This window comes from Diabrotica virgifera, chromosome 8 (genome assembly GCF_917563875.1).
Source record: "Diabrotica virgifera virgifera chromosome 8, PGI_DIABVI_V3a".
Classification (NCBI taxonomy): Eukaryota; Metazoa; Arthropoda; class Insecta; order Coleoptera; family Chrysomelidae; genus Diabrotica; species Diabrotica virgifera.
Window position 1 is genome coordinate 6,816,607 of NC_065450.1, and position 26,823 is coordinate 6,843,429.

The window sequence follows — 26,823 nt, forward strand, 5'->3', positions numbered from 1 at the left end:
TCAAAAAGTAGCATTTCTCTTATGATGTGTGGAAATGCAGCTGGTGAGCTACTACCTCTTTATGTGGTGTACAAATCCAAGAATTTGTGGGACACCGGGACTGAAAATGGCCCCTCTGGTAAACGTTATGCAAATACTGCCTCTGGTTGGTTCGAATCACAGACATTTGCAAATTGGTTTAACACCATTCTATTGCCTAGGCTTAAAAAAATTCAGGGAAAGAAGGTCCTTTTTATTAGACAATTTGTCTTCTCATATTAATGTTGAAGTCCTGGATTTGTGTCGAAAACACAACATTCATTTTATATATTTGCCTCCCAATAGGACCCCCGTTACACAATCGTTAGATGTTGCATTCTTTGCTCCAATGAAAAAGGCCTGGAGGGAAATTTTATCTCAATATAAGGAAACTCATGTAGGCAGTAGATCAAATGTACTTGAGAAACAGCATTTTCCAACGCTTTTACGGTCATTAATCGAAAAAATACAAAAGAATGACGATCAGATATTAAAGTCCGGTTAAGAAATGCGGTATCGTTCCTTGTGATGTAACACCGCTCTTGGAGCGGTTAAAAACAACTAAGCGATCTGATGTGATAACTGAAAGTGATTCAACAAATAATAAATCAAGTTCGTCGGATATCGAAAACACTTTCATTTAGTATTTAGAAGATAAAAGAAAGGAAGCCACAAAGTTTAAGACACAAGGGAAGAAAAAGAAAATAACTGTTCCGGCAGGACAAAGTATTGCCCATTCTGAAATTAGTTTAAAAGATCTAACTGAAGCATCTACTTCCACACCTCATAAAGCTGTTGAGCCAGAAATCGTAGATGATTCAGAGGAGAACAATGTTTTGGACGACCACTTTCCAGTAGGCAGGGATTCATCAGACGATGAAATAAATGAGGTGCAAGAGATGGAAGAAGAAAGCGAATTAAATGAAAAACTCGCCATTGGTGCCATAAAACCTCCCAAAAAAATTTCCAGACGAGGATTGTACATTGTTCCAGAATGCGACAAATTGTGGTGGGATTAGTTTCAAACTTCGTATTTTTACTATTGCCGTTATAATAAAGTTTATTCATTTAAAATGTAGCAATGTTTTTCCTTTTATGCTTCTTTCATAAATGTAGGTAGATTTAAATTAAAAAAATTGGCCACTGAACATTTTTTTGCATTTAATTGGTGCAAAGTTTAAAATCCGGTAGGATTACTATGCACCAGTAGGCATATTTTAGCCAAACATTATTAAAATATCGAGTGGTGCAAAATATGACTCTTCTAGGGTATACTTTGCACCACTAATAAAACTAGGTTTTTCTTTTAATTATGCAATATACCTAAAAAATAGCTAAAATAAAAGCTATATTACGACCTGTTCAATAGATGTATATAATAAAAAGTTCAGATCTTCTTTCAAGTAACTTTATATCCACTCTAAGAAAAAAAAATAATAAATGGTGCAAAGTAACCCCGTTTTACGGTAGCTGATTACAAATCTAACATTACCTTTTTTTAACAAAATGGCGTATCCAATATGGCCGAAAGAAATTCGAAAATTTTATTTTAAACGCATATTTTATTTTAAACGCATAAGGGACTTTTGAAATTGCTGATTACCAATACATTTTCTTTATGAAGTACAATATTCAAAATCAATTACTTATGTACAGCTGGTTCCAAAAAAACTGATACGACTCTTAACGCTTATTTTGTAGAAAATTGAGCAGTGTATTTTCGTCTTCTTCTTCTTTTTGGTCTCGCTGCAAGGCGATTACCAGCACGATTTATAGGCGATCTTGATGTAGTCTGGCTCTAAGCCATATCAAAATCGCTGACTATGTTCTTGTAAAAAGCTTTTGGTGAGGTGTGATATAATGAATATGAGTTTAATTATATTTAATTTATTATATTTTGAAGGATAAATACTTATTATTTACATACTGTCACTGTCACTGCCAAATGTTAAAATTTGTCAGATAACTTCAACCTCAAAAAATGGCTGTTTGTTTGTTTATTTTATTATTTGTCTGTCATAATAAATATAATATAATGTCAGACCAATCATACACTGCTCAAAATGATCAAATCTTACTAAGAGTCGTATCAGTTTTTTTTAACCAGCTGTACAACCACCAATACATACTCAACAATCGCCAGAATTATGTAATATGCGTCATTTCCCACTTTTGTATTCAAACAACTGCCAGCAATGCATAGGCAGCTAAACCAAAGTGATTCTGTATCTTCTGACTATATATTTTAAGATTAATAAACATTAGTCGCAGAATTATGCAGAATTCTTTACTTTTTGAATTTATCTTTACAAAATTTTGATCATTTCAAGTATATTTTCACTATTTATGCATTAACAAATTTAAGGCATTTATTGTTACTGAATCTTAAGTTAATTAGCATCTTACATTACTACATACTTAAAAAAGAAGAATCTGCTTTACAGCGATAAAATTGATAAAGCACAAAATGTTTTACAGCGTTTTCATTATACGCGTTCTTTTTCACTTTCTCTGTCGGCCAAAGTAATCTCGGACATTGCTCACTTGTTCCTGAGCTATGAACCAGAATACATCCAGTCTGATCCTTATACCTGCGTACTACGACTCTACGATAGTATGAGAAAACAACTGTAGACATGAAAATCCCTACATCGGGACTTTTTTTCGCCTCATGACCACGTTTTTAACATTTGGAACCACTGTGCGCCGTACTCATTAGAATGAATCGTATATCGGCAGTCGAGCAGCCACCCGTGACCGAGAGGTTGGACTCGTCAACAGCAACTGTGAGATTATAAAATTATAACAAATGCAAAAGGTCTAACAAATTAAATAAATATAGATTGCCGCATATGCCGACGACATCAGCATTATGTATCGCAGAATGCAAGAGGCGGCAGAAATATATTCGCAAATAAAAACAGTGGCAAAAAGACCGGACTGGAAATAAATATTCAAAAGTCAATTTCATTTATACGCAACTTCATATTAACTGCTTAAGAAACCTAATTAAAATAAATGTCGGTTGTTTCCTCCACTTCTTCTTCTTAAGGTGCCGAGACCGCTTGTCGTTCGTTGGCTCTCATGTTGCCCAACATATTAACAATCATTGTCTTATTTACAGCCGCACGAAATAGTTCAGTGCTAGTTTTCCCAAACCATTGGTGTAGGTTTTTAAGCCAAGAAGTTGTACGGCGGCCTACACTTCTTTTTTCCCATTATTTTACCTTGCATGACAAGGTGAAGTATGTCATATTTTTCTTGGTGACGCATTATATGACCAAAGTATTCCAATTTTCGCCTTTTAACCGTATTCACTACTTCGCAACTTTTATTCAAACGTTGCAAAACCCTTTCGTTTGTGAATCTTTCTACCCAACTGATCTTCAGAATACGGAGGTAGACCCACATCTCAAATGCTTCTAGGTTTTTTAAAAGCGATTCTGTCAGGGTCCATGCTTCAACCCCGTAAAGTAGTACAGTGGAACCCCGATAAGTCGGCCCCGATAACCCGGAAGTCCGGCTAACCCGGACCAATTTTCATCAGATAAACATTTTGATTATCAATATTTTGTATTTTTCAATTTAATTGTGGCTTATTTCCAATCAAAATAGTTAATTATCAGACAAACCTTTCAACAATAAAAATGTATGTAATATAATATTTGAGAGATAATGTGTATGTGTGTAATTTGAACTATACGATATTAAAAATGACTCATAGCACACGCCGCAGAAACAACAGCCACCTGTCTGTAGTATCTATTCCTTTTTATTTCAAACTGTTAGCATTGTTTAGGAAAGACTATTTAAAAAATTCTTTTATTATATCTAATTCTTTTATTTATAATCTAACAATGGTCTTTAGTATTGTGTGTCTTGTATTGTTCGCTTCCATTTGCTTACGTTTGGGTTTGGTGTTTTTTTTAGTACTTTTAATGAGTATGTACTGTGCATATTTATAAATATATTTCATGTTATTTCAATTCTAACGGAGTTTATCTGTAAGTATACCGTATTTTATTAATTTTTACCATATTCTCCGGCTATCTCGGATTTTCGATAACCCGGATCGGTCGCGGTCCCGATTAATCCGAGTTATCGAGGTTCCACTGTACTGGGAATATATAACATCGAACCATTCTTATGCGAAGTTCCACATTTAGATCATGACTGCACAGGATTTTCTTAATTTCATAAAACTTGTTCTTGCTTTGGCAATTCTACTTTTAAATTTCTGTACTAGGGTTCCGGCTTTCATTAATATGAGTACCCAGATATACAAGATTACTTACTCGTTCAATTGAGTCATTACCGATTGTTACGTTATAGTTATTATTATTTGCGGCTGCCTGTTTATTAATAAAATAACCATAAACTTTGTTTTTCTTGCGTTGAGTTGAGTCCATATATCGCGCAGAATGCCACCATTCGGTTCAATAACGCTTGAAGATGTTCAATTGATCCAGTCAGTAACAAGGTGTCATCTGCGTATCTGATATTGTTCATAAGCATACCATTAATGAGTATTCCCTCTTTTGCGTTTTTCAACACTTCATTTAAGATTGTTTCAGCGTAAAGATTAAACAACATTGGTGACAATATACAGCCTTGTCGAACTTCACGCTTGATTTTTACTTCTTCAGAGCACTGATTCCCAACACTAACACATGCAGCCTGGCCCCAATACAAATTTGCGATTATTCAAATGTCCCTACCGTCCAGACCGGTAGTTTTGAGAATATGTAGCATTTTTTCATGGCGAACTTTATCAAAGGCCTTTACAAAATCAATCGCGCACATGAAAACGTCATGCTTTACATCTCTGCATCTTTGAATTAAAACTTGGGTTGCGAATAGTGCATCACGCGTTCCAAGGCCACAGCGAAAACCGAATTGAGTAATTGAGATTCTTTCCTCAATTTTTCTAAGTATATGTTCTTTGATGAATTATTCTGAGAAACGTTTTCAATACATGACTCATTAGGCTGATGGTGCGATAGACGCTGCATTTTGTGGCTCTGTATTTTTTTGGTAGTACAACAAATGAGGATTTAAGCCAACCTTTAGGAATTTTTCCGCTTTCGTAGATTAAGTTGAATAATTTCGTAAGTATCTTACTTAATGCCCTCGGCACCTAAAAGATTTAGTGTTTCTACGTAAATCCCAGTTAGTTAATATTGCAGTCCGTTTCAGAGGCAACCACTATTAGTCTAGGCGCCAGAGGGGTCACCGTGTCATATTCAATTCTGATAGACAAACTCAACGGTTTCTTATGGATTTTTGGTTGCTGATTACGAATTTCGAGGGGGGATTTCGATCCGAGTGGTCAAAAAATTGTTATAAACAATTTAATTGTTGATAAATTGTTTATAAGGTTCTGGCTCATAAACTAAGAGATAAAAAAAATGTTTCAAATAAAATTTGTTCCTTAATAAAAAACGAAGAAAAAACCGTTTACTAAACTTAAATCTAACAATTAGAACTCAAGATATTGTAAAATTAGTGCACAATGCAAATTGCAAAATAAGTATTTTTCGAAGCTTTATCGATCGTAACTCGGCTTCTACGCATGCAAATAAGTTTTAGAAGGTATCGTTTCAAAGCTTAATTAACAGGCTTCCAAACAAAGTTTGTTAAATTACTTGATCTTCATTTGTTTTGAAGTTATACCCGTTTGAAGTTACAATTTTCTTAAAAATATTGTACATTCATTTGTTTATAAGGGTTTCAAGAAAATTTGAGCTATAAACATTTATACTTTAATGAACAATAATGATAGAAAAACTCAAAAGCAACAATTTGAGGTTATGAAAATGTTCATAAGTTTATTTTTGGCCAAGATGTCGATATTTTAATGGCGCGCGATATAAGGCGCAAGATCGGCTCACCGCCTAAAGGTTCACGCGCTAACTTCTCGATGCAAATTATAATTTCTATGTATACATACGTTATCTTCATTTTTCATTTTTGAAGATCCTAATAAAATTTTATCATATAATTCTTATAATTAAATCATCATACTGTACCTCCTACCACCTTTCATTCTATTTACATTGTCTTCTATTTTTTGCACTAAATGAGAAAAAAACATTAAAAACTAATATTTCAGAAGTTTAACTAAAAAGTAAGTTGATATTATTTATAAATACTATTTTTACAAACATTTTTTTCATGCATCTGCAAATCTGCATAGAGATATACAGGGAATATCAGCTTTTTTAAATCTGCATAAGTTCTTAGCGAAATTTTAACAGTACATGGTAGTACAAGTCTGTTCTTGTAGGCAGTAAAACTAAAACTTTTTGAGGCTTCAAAGTCTAATTATTTATATGATATCCATATAAAGTGGATCTAGTTCTTTTGCAGCATCATCAAGGCCCGTCAATTGTGTGTATGCCGCCACATCATAAATGTTCGTTTTATATGCAATGATGATGCTGCAAAAGAACTCGATCCATTTTTATATGTACAGTAATCCCTCGTTATCCGCGGACTCATCAACCGCGGTTTCACTTATCCGCGGTTGCGATATCTGTTGAATCTTTAATGAGAATATTTTATTATTTTTATATATTTTTTATAATTTGACCAGTCGCGTTAAATTGCTCATGATATGCCACTGGCGCTTGTTCTTAGTAGTAATACTATGGCAATTAGTTTACATGTAGTTCGGAAGGTTTAAATGCGTGCAGCACAATCTTGGCGAAGTTACTTCGCCAAAGTTGACCGAAGTCCGAAGTACCTCTCTACACATTCGTTTTACTTCGCGAGGAAGTGCGATACAGACAAAGAGCGGTGCGATACCGACAAAGATCCCTTTGACTCGGACGCGCCAGACCGACAGAGAATGGAAGTAGAACGAAGTGAGGCAAAGTTACACAAGGTGGCCGTCTACACTCTCGTACTTGTTGAACCTCGATCTACTTCGGCGAGAGTGTAGACGGCGTATAAAATACCGGCGAATGTAGACGATGCGTCTCAGCGTCTTTATTTTTGTTGATATGATAATACATTTCACAGATATGCAATTTTATCATATTTCTTTCTATGTACTAATATACGTATCCAAATTGGGATTATATGTAATATTCTGCTTTGAATCGTGGATCCCTCGCCAACCACGGTTTCACCAACCACACCTTTCTCTTCGGAACGTAACCCCCGCGGTTGAAGAGGGATTACTGTATATCACATATTGGCTCATTTTCATGCGTAGAAGCCGAGTTACGATCGATAAAGCGTCAAAGAATACACGCTTACTTGACTGTGAGCTAACCTTGCGCCTCATAGCGCGCCATTAAAATATCGACATCTTAGCCAAAAATAAACTTACGAACATTTTCGTAAGCTCAAATTGTTCCTTTTGAGTTGTTTTATCATTATTGTTAATTAAAGTATAAATGTTTATAGCTCAAGTTTGCTTGAAACCTTTATGAACAAATTAATGTACAATTTTTTAAAGAAAATTATAACTTCAAACGGGTATAACTTTAAAACAAATCAAGATCAAATAATTTAACAAACTTTGTTTGGAAGCCTCTTAATTCTGTGGTTCAAAGGAAAAGGGGCATAAGTCACCTAGTTAGTCATTTTTAGGATTTGCCAATATTAGCAAAAGAGTAAATAGAAGCTATGCGCGAACTAAATATTTCAAAATAACAATATATATAAAGCCTTTCTAACCAGAGTAAGGATGATTTATTAATTAATCTTCTTTTGTGATATTTGTTTAATATTGTACTTTTTGAATTATTATTATTTATTATTAGTTTTGTGACATATGTCTCTTTTCCAAATTATAAAACAGGTAACACATTGTTATCCATACTTAAGCCCCTTTGTATTGTCAGTGGGTAAATAAAAGAGAGGTTTTTTTAATTATTTATTTGGAGATTTTGTTTAGATTATTATTGAAATATATCGTCCGAATCACAAACATAATCTGCATCACTGACATTGTTGCCGTCTGGTTAATTTTTATAAAATGCATGGCATTCTGAATCTATTAAATTCAAAATACTTAGTAAATCTTTCTTTTTCTCTCTGCTTATGCTGAAGAGCTCAAGGGTCCGGTGTTGCACCTTTCGGGTTGCAATGGACCCTTCGATTTTTCCCTTTGGCAAAATGAAATGCACTTAAATGGTTCTTCTTGTTTTAGGGATATTTTGTACTTAACAATGCCTTCATCAGTGCCATATGAAATCAATCTAATATCGTGCCACACAAATTTGCTTCCATTTATATCAAAATGTCGTAGTTGAAGTGGCCCTTTTAAAAGTTTGGAAAAGTTCAAAAAGTCACATGTGGTTGTGGTTTTTCCATGAACACAATTATTGGATTTTGAGAAGTGAATTTGGGATTCATTTTTATACTTAAATATTATACAAAGGTATATAAAATTTTGCTGACTTCTAAGGAACTATCAAAAATAATAGTCTACTATTTAAAAAATGAACAATGTGTCCTTCTTCCAAAATAAATTAATATGTAATAAAATACTTTTGGCACTAAAATACTGACAACCACAAAAGGCGCAAAGTAGACTATGAAAACCCTTTACGTAAGCTATCTGTTACATACAAAGAAATGTATTTTAAACTCATTTCTGTAATCAATCGCCGAAAAGATAAGGAACAAAAATATAATACTCAGGTTAAGCAATACAATACCAGTCGTCTGCTTAATCAGCCTGCTTAATCACAGAATAGATTAGGTATGTTACAGCTATCCATTACAAAGAAATTTAAACTCATTTCTTTAGTCAATCGCGGAACAGATAATTAAATCCACAAATAATACACTATTATAATGTAGTGTTTGAAAGATAAAATTGATGAAAATGACAAAATCTCAAAAAAGTGCACTTCGTGATAATTACCTCTAATAGGACGATATCAAGAAGATGGTTACAGGGTTTTAGAAAAAATATTAACAATAGAGGAAATAAGAACACATACTTAAGCATCTATAAAAAGTGTAATGTAGATATGTGTAGATGAAGTGTGGCAAAGAAGGAACATTTAAAATAGTTAAAATATGTATGTACACCCAGTTACCATCTTCAATACTTTTAGATTTATTAACAGTTGGTATTTGTTCTCCTACAAGAAAGTTACTGCTTGAAGAAGTGCCTGAAAAGAAGTAAGCCAAACACTTTAACAGTATAGCTAATAATTAGGTACGCTGGTCCACATTAGAGTCCTTAATTTCCTATACAAAGCATAATACAACTTTTATTATTTCATTTAAGGGGAATAAAGGCGCAATAAGTCGCCTGTCAAAATTTTCAATGTGTTTTAAATATATTCATTTTTTGCATCCTGAGAAAAATAATAAGTATTTTTGAAACATTTAAACGCAGAACGAAAGACTACGTTATTGCCTAGGCCTAGGGCCAAATATGGCAAAAGTTATGTTGTATTAACCTGCTTATTGTGATGCATTTTCCAACACCAAAACGTAATATCTGTCTGCTTCTATTAGACTGAGACATTTTCAACGATATTATTTATTAAATTTTCACTTAAATAGCTGTATTATTTACACAAAGGTATAAAATAAACACATAAAAACACTTTAAACAACGTTAACCGTAAGAAGCGCCTGTGAGTTCTGAGCCGTTCCGTAGCGCATTCCAGAACTAAGTCGACAAGATGCCTTATTCCAAAACTAAAACCCTGCGCTGCGTGCCATTTAATAGGCGTAATTTAAGTCGAGTCCCTGTTCTTTATTGGTGTAGATAAAATATTGACTCATGCCTAATTTTTGAATGGCCCTAATGAATAAATGCATTACATTTTTCAGACATGTGGCCTTTTACCAAATAGAACATTTAAAATAATTTTCGTTAAACCCTTTTGACGATTTCAAGAAAAAATGTGACTCATGCCCCTTTTCCTTGGAACCACAGAATTAAGCTTTAAAAGGACACCTTATAAGGCTCATTTGCATGCGTAGAAGCCGAGTTACGATCGGTAAAGCTTCGAAAAATACTTATTTTGCAATTTGCATTGTGCACCAATTTTACAATATCTTGAGTTCTAATTGTCGGATTTAAGTTTAGTAAACGGTTGTTTCCTCGTTTTTTATTAGGGAACAAATTTTATTTGAAACATTTTTTTATCTCTTTTAGTTTTTGAGCCAGAGCCTTATAAACAATTTATAAACAATTAAATTGTTTATAACAATTTTTTGACCACTCGGATCGAAATCCCCCCTCGAAATTCGTAATCAGCAGCCCAAAATCCATAAGAAACCGTTGAGTTTGTCCATCAGAATTGAAAATGACACGGTGACCTCTATTTGGCGCCTAGACTATATCATCTTACGTACATTTCACCCTTTTGAGATCTTTACAGAGTACAGAGGCATGTGGTCTGTTCTGAATCGAAATCATAACGAAAACCAGCTGTCTCCGGCTAAGCAAAAAGCAAAATTATAAGAAATAATTTGCTGTTAGACGATGTAGCGACATCTAATTTAAACGGGTCTTTTTTTGTGTGAGAGTGGGGGAATCTTCTAAAGACCGTACGTAAAGACCGGCGAATCGTACCTGGCATGTGTTGGATTCAGAGTAAACGAAGTACATCCGGGGCCTGATTCTAAATCAAATTTCGACACTAAACAAGTCGCTTTCAATATGGCGACGTCGAAATGCGACTGTGCGGGCCTTGTGGATTTTCGTTGAACTAACGAAATGACGTCACAAAATAGCGACTATCGAAATTAATAGCGACTCCAAAAAAGTGGTCGCTATTATAATTTCGATGTCGAAATTCAGGCCCGCGCCGTCCATAAGGGCGAAGGGGGGCGGAGCCCCCCGGCGCCGTATTCAAAAGGCGCCAGTAGGAGCCGAAAAAAATTTTTTGACAATACCGAAATTACCAGAAATATTAGTAATATTTTATTATCTTGTAAAATTTAAAACTTACCAATCGTAGGTAGGTATAAAAATGGCAGTAAGTATTACTTTGATCCCATAATTGTACGAACCCTTATTTCTCTTGTTAAACTGAACCATATTTGTTCTCTGATGGTGTAATCGTTGTTTTTTGTAAATATTTATAGTATTCATAATAATTTATCGGTAGGTATATTACTTTCCTAAACACATAAATAGTTTGTAGGTATTCGCTCCGTGCATGACTGACGCAACACCTAGCTTCACCTGACCTTTTTAGATCTCATAAATTGAGCATATTATTTTAATGGCATGGACTTTATGTCATTCAGTCAGTCACAACATGAGGTACTTAGTGTCATGTGTAGTGTGTGTGGGTGTTGAGTAAGTGTCTTGTTACTGTGCAAAGTGGACGTCATTGTCTTTGCAAAGAGAGATGCTAATTGTATCCGAACGTCTGCGGTCCCTCCGATGAGTACCGAGACGTTAAGCATATGATAAATAGATAATATTTATTTACCATTTTTTATAAAATTTGTTATACCAACAATGCCAATGACATTACAAAGATAGCTCCAATAATGTCATTTTCGCCATTACTCACGCTGGCATCGTTTCAAGGTACCCCCACCATGGTCACGCACGAAGCGAATACCGAATACCGATTCTAGTCCATTCACTCACAATAAAATATTGCAAAACTTCCGAATTTTAAAGAACCGTTTGGCTTGAAATGAAGTTTGGCATACACATAGCTAACCTGCCAAATATAAAAAGTGATATTGTGCTGATGTATGCTTTTGCCCTAGGGGTGATCTTTACGATTTTGTTTACTTTTGATGCTATAAATTTTTTTAAACAACAAAAAAAGAGTGTGTGTACTTTGTACGCACGTAAGAAGTTATACTTCTATTGTTATGATTTCAGCGAAATAAATATATTTTAAACAGTTTAATTGTATTTTTATTTAAATATTAACCTAATTTTAATACTTAAAATAATACCAAAAATTAAAAACAACGTTAATATGTCCACTGGCGGATCCAGGGGGGGTTATGGGGGTCATGACCATGACCCCCCTCCATAATTGTAAACCCACGTATCCTAAGGTTGGTTAGACTAAGTCACCTTGCATCAGAGATAGGTAATTAAATCACCCTCAAGACCCATGACCCCCTCCCAAATAAAATATCTGGATCCGCCACTGAATATGTCATTCTTTATGAACTGTAGCCTCCCCGCAATTACTTTTCCCTTGATGAATCGTAGAAAATCTAAAACCCGTCAGATTTTATATACAATTTTTTAATTTTCTTTTCATCATATTTTAATACTAATATTTAATACTAATAAAGTTATAATAAATATATTTACTAAAAACACCAATATATTTTTTTTCAAACTTTAATTGCATTGATACATACGTAACTTAGAAGATTTAGCAACTAACTTTATACTGTCGCATGTCGGTACGCGCCTGCTTCATATTGTCGCTTTTATAAAAAATTCACTCTCAACATTATTCCCAATCGCGCCTAAAAAAGTATAACTTCAAAAATTAAGTTTTTTAAAACACTTTAAAAAAGTTGTAATAAGTTTACCCCGAAAAGTGCTTCATTTTTTGTTTATTTCTCGTTGAAATAGGTATTTGATTTGGAATTTGACGAATAAGAACCTAGTTTTCATTAGCTATAACTCTGCTTCTGCGAAGTATAGAGACCTAATGTACTATATACCATTTTTTTCACTTTTTTACAGGCTATATTTTTGCTAGAATTGATTTTTTGACAGAATACTTACTTTGTAAGTTATTTGCGAAAAACGTGTTTTTTTGTTGAAAAATGGACTCACAAATAATCGAAAAGTATTGACTTAGTGAAAAAACTCTATAGAACAAAAGTGGCTTAGAATTAGTCCATTTCCGGACTTATTTTAAACGTATAGTTTTTCACCCCCTAAAAAGGGGTAAAACTCACCCTCAGAGGAAAAGCACACATCGGCACAATATCACTTTTTTCTTTGACATGTTAGCTACGCTTCAGCCAAATTTCATTTCAATCCAAGCGGTACTTTAAAATCCGGAGCAAAGGGGCGCCTAAAATTACTTGCCCCGGGGCGCTTGAAAGCCTTGGCGCGGCCCTGTAGAAATTATTTGACACGGAGATGAATGAATGGCCAAAAGCGAGGTTAGGTTTAGTTTAGATGTGTTTTGTTTATTTCTTGCAAGGAAAACTAAAGCAAAAGGTATTAATATGGCTGGGTTTAATTGAAAGTTGCTTGTTTTGAGGAATTAGATAGAATAGTATTAAATTAGAAATATAATAATTGAGAATGTCCACAACATGAATCATCAACTCAATGAAAGATGTAAGGTAATAATCTGGGAAAATTAGTAAAAAACAAGGAAAATTAATTACCAGCTATTTTTTTGCTGGACATGCTGAAATCAAATCTTAAAGGCTGTATGACACTATGCATTTTCTTATATCATTTCTAATATCGTTTCTGATATCAGAAGTTGTATACATTTTCTTGTATCGTTTCTTGTATGTACATTTGTGCCCTGTATGACACTATGCAAGTTCTTGTATCGAAAATTGTATGAAATTCGGCACGTGATTGGTCGAAATTTTGTTTGTCACCCTGTGTCACGTCTACAGCTGATTTTAAGGATTTTATAAACTTTTAAAAACATAAAATTTTAATGTTAACCAGAATTTTTACGTTGACTGTTGATTATTTGTGTTTTTATTTTGTTTTGATATTTGTGGTAAAATATTTGCATGAGAATTATCTGCAGTTTGATCCAAATTAGGAACTATATGTATTGTATTTTCCTCTATTAAAAAATTATGCAACATGAAACCCAAAGTTATAGTTTGAAATTTACTAGGAGCTAAATATATGGTTATTAGTAGAACAGTAGTCCATACCAAACGAAAATTCGGGTTTTCCAAACAAAATCTTTAATTTTCAACTAAAATTTGAGAGAATTATTTATCAATAATTAAATAATTTGGTGACAGTGACATAAATCTTTTTCGTTATGAGTGTCTTGAAGATATGAAAATTTGTAAGTACAAAGAGGACCGGAATTAAAAGGTATCTAATGGTTTAAAGATTAAAATCCTGTTGTTTATAACTCTGTCGCAAATGCCGGTCAAATTTGACCGGTTATACCTGGAATCACTCCTCGCAATTCAATTTTTTTTTTCTTCGAAAAGGGCACAGAAGCCGTGCCGTGCCCTTTTCAACAGCGTTAACTTAATTTAGCCCGCTCAAATGGTCCAATTTCAATCCTGTAAGGTACGTTGAATAGGTATAGTGCTTTTTTATACAAAAATCATAGTTATTCTGGTGTATCATAATCTTTCTGGTTATTATTTCGACTGAAATTTTTTAATTAACATTTTAATTATTGCTAAACTATTGGTTAGATTGTCGCCGGTCTCCTGATACACAGAGAGGGGCTAAATTATGGAATAAATTCATTTTCTCTAAAATGGAAGATTTTAGAGAAAAATCCCGAAACAGGTCGATTTTTATTTTTAGATTAAATTTTTTTGGCATATATTTCAAACTAGTGACGCCATCCATCCGAGCGTGATGACGTAATCGATTATTTTTTTAAATAGGACTAGGGGTTCGTGTTGTAGCTCATTTACAAAGGCGTTCAATTCTCTATTCAGTATTATAAACATTAATATCATTATTTATACAGGGAGGCCAAAAAATTTTTTGAATTAAATTAAATGACGCAAGAAGAAGAATGCATGTAATTTATTTAACTCAAAATACATTCTATTGCTGTCAGAAAATAGAAAAAAATGTTTATTTTGCAAATAAACATTGCTTTTAGCTTAAATTAAATGTTCAAACTGCCAATAGGTAGGAGGGAGGCTGTTTGTGATTTAATTTAAGCGAAAAGAAATGTTTATTTGTGAAATAAACCTTTTTTTCTATTTTCTGACAGCAGTACAATGTATTTTGAGTTAAATAAATTACATACATTCTTCTTTTTGCGCCAATTAATTTAATTCAAAAATTATTTTTTGGCAACCCTGTATAAATACCTAATGATATTACTGTTTATATTACTGAATAGAGAATTGAACGCCGTTTCAAATGACCTACCACACGACCCCTATTCCCATTAACAAAATTATCGATTACGTCATCACGCTCAGATGGATGACGTCACTAGTATGAAATATATGCCAAAAAATTGTAATTTAAAAATAAAAATCGACCTCTTTCGGGATTTTGCTCCAAAATCGTCCGTTTTAAAGAAATGAATTTATTCCATAATTTAGCCCCTCTGTAAAATCTACTGTAATAAATCTTTCATGTCATCAAATATTTAATTATTGATTAATAATTAGGTACTTCCCTAAAATTTTAATTGAAAATTGCAGATTTTTTGGGAAAACTCGGATTTTCTGAGTAAAATTTTTGTTGAAGGAAATCGGAAAAAAAATAACCTTGTGCAGAACTAAATTACGGTGAATTTTTATTTGAGTGTTTTTGGCTCAAAGGAAAAATCTTAGGAGTTACAGAGCACTAATTGAAAAAAAAAAGAAGATTTAGGAGTGCTAATTTGTTTATAAATAAAATAACACACTTTCTGCGGACTTGTCATACCCCATATTACTAATATATGCAATCTTAAGATTCGATATTAGCAATAAATTAGCTGGTAAATAATTTTTCCCAAAAATGGCATTTTTTCGATAATTTTCCCAGACTATCAACAAATTCCAATAAACCGGAGAGCCAACCCAAATTCTGAGCAGTGTCAACATGATAAGGTTATTGTCCCCAGTTGTAACTAATATCGAAATGAATAAGAATCGCTATACTCTGCGGCTGTCATGGCGGTGTCGAAATGAATTAGAATCAGGGGCCAGCGCAGTTCCCCCTCTGTTCGGATGCATCCGTGTTATAATGCCTACCAACTAAACCCACTCTCGGCTTATGCGCGTGGCACGTCTTTCCAGACCGTTCTCTCGCGCGCGCAGCCTACCTTTTTCTACTATTTTCTTTTTCTCTCTGTTGCTTATATTGCTTTTGTTTACCCCTGTTGTCTCTCTCTTTCTATAATCTCTTTTCTCTTAATGATTTTTGTCACAGCCTCTATCACTTCTTTAAACTTCCTTTCTCCCCTTGTCAGTATGGCCATAAAATTGTTTGCTCCTAAGATGCCTACTTTTGCATACTCCGCTCTTTCGTCATTAAACTTTCTGCATTCAAACACGCAATGTTCTGCTGTGTCGCTTACTCCGCAATCTACGCAACTATCATCTATTGCCTTGCCTATCCTCTCAAGGTATGCTCTAAACGACCCGTGTCACGTAAGGAATTGCGTGCAGAAGTAGTTCGTACTTTTATATTTGCATTTCACCCACTCCTCCACGTCAGGGATCAGAGTCCTTGTCCATGCAGCCCTCCGCTCGCTTTCCCACTCTTCTTGCCACTTTGTAATGGTTTCTCTCCTTTCTTCTGTCTTCTCCTCGTCAGTCTTGCCGTATGTTTTGGCTTTCTCTTTTACCTGCAGGTGTATTGGTGGTATCCCAGCTATAGCTTGTAGGGCTACCCTCGAGGTCGTTCTGTAGGGGCACAAGACCCTTAATAATACGGCTTTTCTTCGGGCTTTCTCTAAGATAATTTTTATTTGTGTTTTTGAACCTTGAAAATTGTCATTATTCGATTTTTTTTTCAGTTTAATATTGTTTATAACTCGGAAACGATTCATTTTATAAAAAATTACAAATGATCTTTTTTGTTCCCAATGATCCAAAGAACCTAAAATAATATTTACCCGAGCCGAAAAAATTGATTTTAATAAGTTGTTTAAATTTTTTTTTTTTAATAAATGTAGCAATAACTCCAAATTATGGCATTTAGGTATAGGGAATACAGCATGAAAAATAATCATTATTTCTTTAGGACTTCAAGACGCAAAAAATATACAGGGTATTCTATTTGAAATAAGAAAGTTCATTAGATTTCCAAAAAAAAACGGAAAATCTGACAACAATGTAATTGCCACTATAATATATTTTACCCACCAAAATCTATAAAAATCGTGCAAGCCGTTTCCGAGATATTTGAGTGTTTCCATACATAAAACTCACTCTGTATAACTCCAATGTGCCTAAACAGATTCGAGCTATGGCGGCAGATATTCTGTGCACTAAATTTTTAAGTATTCCTGAGCCTTCTCGAGCCAAAGAAAATCGAAAAAGAAAGAGATGACAGAAAAACGAACTACGTTTGCGCAGAGTGTAAAATGCCTGCATGTTTACAATGTTGTGTTCAAGTATGCAAAAAATGCAAAGAATAACTTCAATTTGTGTTTAAACCATTTATGTTACTTCATTTTGTAATCTTAGTTTATAAATAAAAAAATTATTAAAAAAAATGTTTGTTTTCTCTATACAGGGTGTTTCATTGGGAAACGGAAATACTTTAATGGTGAATAGAGGTCACCGAGCCGGTTCTAGATATACTAGTGTTGTATCGATTTTGCCCATTTCTTTCCTAAGCCATAACTTTAGAACCACCCTGTATATTTTTTTGATATTTGGTACACATATGTCTCATTCAAAACCCAAACGACCAACATACTAACCATAAGAAAAATCCAGGTCCGGATTAACAAAAAATTATAATTTGTGACCTTAAAACAACACCCTGTATATTGAAATTTTTAAAATCTGTTAGCATATTTGAAAAGAGCACAAAAAAGTAAGTTTAATGGTTCGCTTCAATTTTTCGGCCAGACAATTTTATGACTTTCATTTTGAAATTATATTGAATTTTTTAAGAACTTCGACATTAAAAAGCAGATATTATTAACTTTTAGTTATAAATTATTAAAGTTAATGAATAAATACTCATTTTAAAAATAATCAATACTTATTTATCTCATTGTAACGACCCAATTACTAATGACAAGAAAAATTCAGGTCCGAATTAAGAAAAAATGTAAAGTAATTGTGACCTTTAAACAACACCCTGTATATTGCAATTTTGAAAATTTGTTTGTGTATTTTAAAAGAGCATAAAAACTGCGTTAAAAGGTGCATGTCAAATTTTTGCGTAGATAACTTAATTACGGCAATTTTTAAATCATATTGATTAATTCTGTCAAGGTCACAAGAAGCTACCAGAAAAAATGAAGAACAATCCCAATGTACTTAGAAAATCGATTCGAAATATTTTAAAACGAGCAAGGAAATGCATCAAAGAAAATAGCGGACATTTTGAGCAAATGTTATAGTTCAAATATTTTTAATGTATGTTAAATTGTTCAATTGTAACGAATTTTTGTTTTATTAGATCTAACAGTTTTTTTAATTCTTTACTAAATCATTCTTCTTCTTCAGGTATCTTCCCCTATCGGAGGTAGGAAATCATCATCGCTATTTTAATTTTATTGGCCACACTTCTGAATAATTCTAATGATCTGCAACCGAACCACTCTCTCAAATTTCTTAGCCAGGATATTTTGCGTCGTCCTGGGTTTCTCTTCCCTTGTATCTTCCCTTGCATAATTAACCTAACTAATACGTACTTCTCGCCCCTCATTATATGACCCAGATATTGAATCTTTCTAATTTTAACAGTTTTTATGACTTCACATTCTTTCTTCATTCTTTGTAACACCTCTATATTAGTTACTTTTTCAGTCCACGATATTCTGTGGATTCTCCTGTAGCACCACATCTCAAAGGAGTTTAATTTTTTGATTTCAGACTGTTTTATTGTCCACGCTTCTATGCCGTATAGTAAAGTAGAAAAAACGTAACAACGTAGCATTCTTGTGCGGATCTCTTGATTAAGGTTAAGGTTGCAAAGTAAGTTCTTCAATTTTATGAACGTGTTTTTTGCCATTTCTATTCTAGATCCCCACGACTAAATCATTAAAATATCCCAATTCTCGTAATTCTAATTTTTAATGATGTGCATATAGCTACAAATCCAGAGAATATAAAATATAAAGTCAGTGTCGTAAATAAGTATTAAGTATTTTTAAAATAAGTATTGATTCATTAACATTAAATTATTATTAAAAGTTAACAATATCTGGTTTTTAATCTCGGAGTTCTTTAAAATTTCAATATAATTTCAAATTGATGTAATTAAATCAACGGCGAAAAAATTAAAATAAGCCTTTAATCACAGTTTTTCATGCTCTTTTAAAATGCGCAGACAAATTTTTAAAATTTCAATATACAGGGTGTTGGTTCAAGGTCACAATTACTTTGTATTTTTTTCTTAATCCGGACCCGGATTTTCTTGTCATTAGTAATTGGGTCGTTCCAATGTGGTAAATAAGTATTGATTATTTTTAAAATGAGTATTTATTCATTAAATTTAATAATTTATAACTAGTTAATAATATCTGCTTTTTAATGTCAAAGTTCTTAAAAAATTCAATATAATTTCAAAATGAAAGTCATAAAAAATTGTCTGGCCGAAAAATTGAAGCGAACCATTAAACTTACTGTTTTGTGATCTTTTCAAATATGCAAACAGATTTTCAAAATTTCAATATACAGGGTGTTGTTTTAAGGTCACAATTACTTTATAAATTTTTGTTAATCCGGATCTGGATTTTTCTTATGGTTAGTATGTCGGTCGTTTGGGTTTTTAATGAGACATATGTGTACCAAATATCAAAAAAATATACAGGGTGGTTCTAAAGTTATAGCTTAGGAAAGAAATGGGCAAAATCGATAAAACACTCTGTAACTCGGTTATAAAAGTCGGTAAGGCAAAAAATGTACTTACTATATCTAGAACCGACTCGGTGACCTCTATTCACCAAAAAAAGTATTTCCGTTTCCCAACGAAAGACCCTGTATAAAAAATGGGTCTTAAAGACCCACTTATAATACTTATGTATTATATTTTGACTTATAGTAGTTAAGGGTTAAATACGATTTTCGCTTAATTGAGCCCTGAAACCATTAAATGCTAAAAGGAAATTATCATGGGTGGAGGATTTCTTCTCTTGGGCAAAAGAGAGTTAAATGTGTTTCCAAATTACCTGAATCACTAAATTGTTTAAAACACATTTCCCACGTTGTAAGGCGTTTCGGCAGTGTGCACTATCAAATGTCTTTCCAAAGCAACTGCTTGACTAAATTGCATAAAACAAATTCCACACTTGTAAGGTGTTTCCCTAGTATGCACTCTCAAATGTCTTTTCACATGGACTTTCTGAGCAAACTGCTTAAAACAAATTTCACAGTTATAAGGTTTGTCTGTAGTGTGAGTTTTCAAATGTGTTTTTAAATTATTTGCTTCACCAAACTGCTTTAAACAAACTTCACACTTATGAGGTTTTTCTCCACTATGCACTCTTAAATGTGTTTTAAAATTACGTGAATCGCTAAATTGTTTAAAACAAATTTCACACTGGTAAGGTTTTTCACCAGAGTGCACTCTTAAATGTGTTTTTAAATTACGTGAATCACTAAATTGTTTAAAACAAATTTCACACATGTGAGGTTTTTCTCCAGTGTGAGTTCTCAAATGCCTTTTCAAATCACCTTCTTGACTAAATTGCTTTACACACATTTTACACTTGTATGGTTTATCTCCAGTGTGGATTCTCAAATGAGTTTTCAAATGAGCTGGTTGATTAAACCGCTTAAGACAAATTTCGCACTCGAATGGTTTTTCTCCAGTGTGCACTCTCGAATGCGTTTTTAAAAGTCTTGCTTCACTAAACTGCTTCAAACAAACTTCACACTTGTAAGGTTTTTCACCACTGTGAACTCTTAAATGTATTTTCAAATGACTGGCTTTCCTATACTGCTTAAAACAAATTTCACACTTATGAGGTTTTTCTCCGGTGTGTATGCTCATATGTACTTTTAAAGAATTTTTTTTAGTAAACGAATTTAAACAAATTTCACACTTATAAGCTTTTTGTCCAGTCACAACTTCCACATTTTTGTTTAATATTTTTCCTTTGATGTGTTGACCTGTGTAGCTTTCTTTCTCAGATGAGTGTGCAGGTAAAGTTTCCATTTTGTTCTCGTCTTTGGAACAACCTAAAATATTTTAAAAGGTCATGTTTGTTTAAAATCAGGGTTGCAAAAAACATGTTTTTTTAATTTTATACAAAACACATGTTTTTTTTTATTTTAAACGTTCTTTTCTTGTTTTAAACCGTTGTGTCTAGGTACACGCTAACGTGTACGCAAATAAAAAAAGTTAGGTACACGCTTAAACGTCATCAAGTCAGTGACGTCATTATTTAGCGTGTACTATGACTGGGTTTTTTGGTACACGCTAATTTGAGCCGCGTGTATGCTGTGGTATTAAGTATCTTAAGTATCGAGAGTGTCAGAGTGTGGTTAGAATTTGTCTAATCGCGTTATGTTTACGTTTACACTTTAATATTGATTTGTAAAGAGTTTCCTTATTTTTTACTTGTTTAGTGTCTTTTTTAAATTAACTATGGAGTGTGGACAAATATTTAGTTCTTTTAATGAGTTTAAGAACATGATAAAACAGTATGAAAAAGATAAGAGACAAAAATTCGTGATTAAGGGTAGCAGAAGTACTAATAAGATAAAATATACGGGCCGATTGATTAGTGTGATAAAGCTCAGTAGATCCGCTATAGTAATAGATAGCAATAAAAGTTAGTAACAAAAATTTTAGCAAACTTTGAGCTTCATATTACAAAATTACTAAAATTAGTTACAGGGCATTCGATAATATAGTGGCAGACCAAACTTGTTTTTTAAATGGAACACCCTATATTTTATGTTCGAAATTTTCTTAACTTCCATATCACAAAAATATAAAAGTTTATTATGTTGTACAGGGTATTTACAAAGTTATAACCAATTTGTTATGAAAATCGTAACAAGTTCAACTCCCTGTATAAATAAAAATAAACACCACAGCAAAAATAAACATAAACATACATGTAAACATATTGTTTACATATATGTAAACAAGTATAATTAACTTAGGTATAAAAATTATTTTATCAGTATTTTGTACACCTGGTTCCAAAAAAAACTGATACGACTCTTGAAGCGTATTTTGTAGAAAATTGAGCAGTGTATTTTTAAGGATAAATACTTAATATTTACATACTGTCAATGTCACTGCCAAATCTTAAAATTTGTCAGATAGCTTATTCTGTTCCACGGTTATTATTATTATTAATCTTTATTATTAATACTTTCTCCGCAACTGAGGGTATCTTATCAACTGTATTGTTTTTAAATAATAGATGATAAAATAAAAATATTGACAGTTTAAAAATGTGAACATTATTGCATTGTGTGTAGCCTAAGTTTGGGCTGAAAACTGAAATATATTACATTTTTACAAAATTTTGGAATATGTTTACTTACGTAGACCAATTTTAACAGTTGTGTTCAATACAGATTTCAATCCTCTACAAATAGTTTCTAATGTCTTTTGATGTCAAATAATTAGGGAAGCTGGAATTCAACAGTTTAGAATTTTACATTGAGTTAATGCAAAATTGTGACGCATGTCAAAATTCTCAATGTATTTTAATTGTATTCATTTTTTTCGAATCCTGAGAAAACGAATAAATATTTTTGAAAAGTTTAAACTCAGAATGAAAGACTACATTATTACCGACGGCTGAAAGTCCCTGAAAACTTCTATAATATTTATTTTAATAAGTTACAGGGCTGAATTGAATATTAATTTGTTTTGTTGTATAATCCACGTTTACAATAATTATGTGATCTATTTGTTGTAAAAACTATCATTTATATACTCTTTATAAAATACAGGAATTCAAAATAATATAAAAATTTAGACCTTAATAATTATTAGTACAATTTATGAATTAACATAATATGTAATCAGTTGTTTGTTTATTTTATTATTTGTCTGTCATAATAAATATAATGTCAGATCAATCAAATACACTGCTCAACATGATCAAATCTTACTAAGAGTCGTATCAGTTTTTTTAGGAACCGGCTGTATATATCATGTTAACTAATATTTATTTTGCTAACCTGAATATATACTTTTATATACATATTGTTTTATTACAATTAAGTTTAAAACATCTGAATAGTTTTGCTTCCCTTCCCCTTCCCTTCAAAATATTTTGTGTCAAACAAACAACAAACACTTAACATATCAAAATAGCGTGTACCAAAATATAAAGTCACTGAGCACGCTAAATAAAGACGTCATTGGCTTGATGAAGTTAATTCGCGTGTACCTAACTTTTTTATTTGCGTACACGTTAGCGTGTACCAAGACACAGCGGTGTTAAACCTGTTTTATTCTGTTTTTAAATTTTACGTTTTAAACAAATAAAACATGTTTAAAACACATGTTTTTTTTATCTTAAACATTTTTTTTGTTTTAAGCATACTCGTACGTTTTTATTTTAAATTTTGTTTTAAACAAATAAATCATTGTTTAAATCATATTTTCTTAAACATAATATTAATAACTTTGATTTTAACTTTTCTTTAACATAATAGATACAAAAACCCAATTGCAATTAGGAGCTATTGCCTGGGGGAACCCAGACTATTTACTATATACAAGGTGTCCCTAAAGTGGAACGTAAAGTGGAACGGTCGAATATTTCGCGAACTAAACATCGGATCGAAAAACTGAAAAATACGTGTTCAATCATTTTCAAAAATCTATCCAATGACACCAAACACCAACCTCCACTACACCCCCTGGAGGTGGGGTGGGGGGTAACTTTGAAATCTCAAATGGAAACCCCTAAATTTTCTTGCAGATTTGGATTCGTTACGTAAAAAGCAACTTTTATTCAAGACATTTTTTCGAACTGTGTATAGATGACGCTATAATTGGGAAAAACGATTTATCCTGACACCATGTGTAAATTATAGAAACGGTCTAATATCTCAAGAAATACACTTCCAAATGAGAAACCAAAAAAAGGTTTTTAATACTTTTCAAAAACCTATCGAATAACACTAAACATAACCCTCCAACCCACCCCCTGGAGGTGGGGTGGGGGTAACTTTAAAATATTAAATAGCAACCCCCACTTTTTATTACAGATTCGGATTCGTCATGAAAAACTAAGCAACATTTATTCGAAACATTTTTTAGAATTGTTAATAGATGGCGCTTTAATTGGAAAAATACGATTTATTAGCGCCATTTATCAGCATTTTTAAAAAATGTTTCGAATAAATGGTGCTTAATTTTTCATGACAAATTCGAATCTGCAATAAAAAGTGGGGGGTGCTATTTAAGATTTTAAAGTTACCCCCCACCCCACCTCCAGGGGGTGAGTTGGAGGGTCATGTTTGGTGTTTATCGATAGGTTTTCGAAAAATATTAAAAACCTGTTTTTTGGTTTCTCATTTAGAAGTGTATTTCTCGAGATATTAGACCGTTTCTATAATTTACCTATGGTATCAAAATAAATCGTTTTTCCCAATTATAGCGCCATCTATCGACAGTTCGAAAAAATGGTGTTTGGTGTTATTGGATAGATTTTTGAAAATGATTGAACACGTATTTTTCAGTTTTTCGATCCGATGTTTAGTTCGCGAAATACTCGACCGTTCCACTACTTTTGGGACACCCTATATATAAATTCGCATTGCAAGTTGACTATTGTAATAACGCCTACTGTAAGTTATTTTGTGGTGTTTAGTGTTTTTTTTTAAACATGCAAATGGCGAATTTTTGTACGTGATACGAAGGAGCTTCAAGGTGTATATGGAAATGGCTTTGACTATTTCAATAAAGAAACAGAATTTGTCAGTTTGTCAGACGATAAAATCATCCAGAGGCATTGCCAATTATTATTAATTACCAGGCAAAGTGTGTATGTAACCTTTAAACCATATATTATGTTTTCTAAACATTTATGTAATACTATAGACATGGTGGCGTTCTATGAAAAATATAAATACTACAGGATTGGAATTTGCTTAACAGCTCCACACAGCTAATGCATCGTCAGCCAACATAGGAAAGACTCTTCTCCTCAACATACGCTTTACCATTCCAAACTACGTAATCAGCTAGGAAATGTCAAAGCTGCTAAGTTGGTTTCAATTTTTAAAGAGCTTAATTGCATTAGTGATGACGTGACTGATCAGATATCAGATCGATAATTTTAGATTACAAGATTACTATGAGACTGGAATAGTTTTGAGAAATGTATTAACTCTTGTATGCAAAATGTTTTAAGTTTTCCAATTTTTGTTACATTTCATTTATTAGTTAATAAATAATATGAAAAAGAAAACGCTTGTTTAATTTAAGTGTTTTAAACGTGTTTTAAACAAAAACTGTTTTAAACATAAACAAATGTTTAAAACATGTTTAAAACAGTTGTTTAAAACAAAATGTTTAAAACGAAACAACCCTGTTTAAAATTAATAGATACAAGTTACGATTAACGATTACGAATAGATACAAGTTATTAGATCAAATTAAGCCCATCAGAATCAAAACCTGCTAATTCCCAAATTTTTCGTTTTCCCTTTTTTACACATGTTCAATTTCAAGTAGGGTAAGGAAAGGTATATTGGTGATAAAAATGAAAAATACCAACAATATAGGAATTTGAAAACTAAGCAAGAAATAAGTTTTGCTTTATTATGTTACGTATTATTTGAAGTAAATGTTTAGAAGAGCTAATTTAACAATAAATGAATAATAATGATAGTAAATATCAAATTGACATACAAACTTATGTTAGGTAAGTTGGTGACACCGTAGGGTATATTGGTGATAGTGGTTAGAAAATTTGGTTAAACAACCGCAATTTATGGAGTTTACCTTACCTTGTGTGACGAATTTCTAACTGAGGCCGGCCCTGCCCCTAGCAGTCAACAAACAACGGCGACACGTCATCGACGAGTAATCTCTCCGCTATGAATCCAGAATTTTCCCGATGATAGGCGGAGACCTGCCTCCGGCGTTGCAAATTTTCTCGAAGCAGAGCCGTATCTATAGTCTGGCCTGATTATCGGAGAATAGTCCATTTTTGGGAAAAGTTATTTACCAGCAATTTTATTGCTGGAATCGAATCTTATTATTGTATGTATTAATAATAAAAGTATGCAAAGTCCGCAGATAGTGTGCTACTTTTTTTATAAACAAAATGGCGCCCGAAAATCGTTTTTTTTTTCAATTTTTGCTCTATAACTCCAAAGATTTTAACTTTACACCAAAAACACTCAAATAAAAATTCATCGCAATTAAATTCTGCATAGAGACGTGCTTTTCCCGATTCACTTCGACGAAAACTTTCCCCGGAAAAAGCGGGTTTTGCCAACAAAATCTTTAATTTTCAACTAAAATTTTAGATAAGTAATTGTTAATCAATAATTGAATAACTTGGTAATATAAAAGCCCTTTTCGTATAGATTATAATTCCAGAAGCCGATGGAAATTGAATGAACAGTTTAGCAACAATTGAATTGTTAATTAAAAATTTACGGTTGCTATAATAACAACAATAATTATGACGCATAAGAATAACTATGATTTTTTCATAAAAAGACACTATACCTATCTAATGTACTTCACAGAATTGAAATTGGACTATTTAAGCGGCCTCAGGAATATTTTAAAATTATAAACAATTTTTTGGCTTATAAACAAATAGAATATCTCGGAAAATGTTAAACTAAACTCAATTGTGAAATCGGTATTCGAAAAACAGCGGGAGGCCGCTTCTTTTAAAAGAAAAAAGGTTTAATTACGACGAGTGGGTCCTGAGATACAACCGGTGAAAGTTGACCGGAATTTACGGCAAAGATATAAACAATAGGATCATAATTTTCAAACCATCACCTTTTCATGTTTGTCTTCTTTCTCCACACCAATTTTTATATCTTTAAAATACTCATAACATATATTAT

The 26,823-nt window shown here is 32.6% G+C and overlaps 1 protein-coding gene across 6 annotated transcripts in view; it reads right to left on the bottom strand.

Moving 5' to 3' along the window:
* The window catches only part of LOC126889656 (zinc finger protein 235-like), a 69,871-nt gene that overhangs the window by 11,158 nt on the left and 31,890 nt on the right, over positions 1-26,823 (bottom strand). For 2 of the 6 annotated variants that reach the window (XM_050658162.1, XM_050658161.1), the window contains exon 1: positions 19,977-20,279. The exons of 2 other annotated variants lie outside the window; for them this stretch is intronic. In XM_050658162.1, the coding sequence (XP_050514119.1) occupies positions 19,977-20,004 (28 nt within the window). In that variant the 5' untranslated portion in view covers positions 20,005-20,279. Of the gene's footprint in view, positions 1-19,976; positions 20,989-26,823 lie in introns of those variants that run through there. 2 more of the 6 variants (XM_050658165.1, XM_050658164.1) reach the window with 1 other exon arrangement.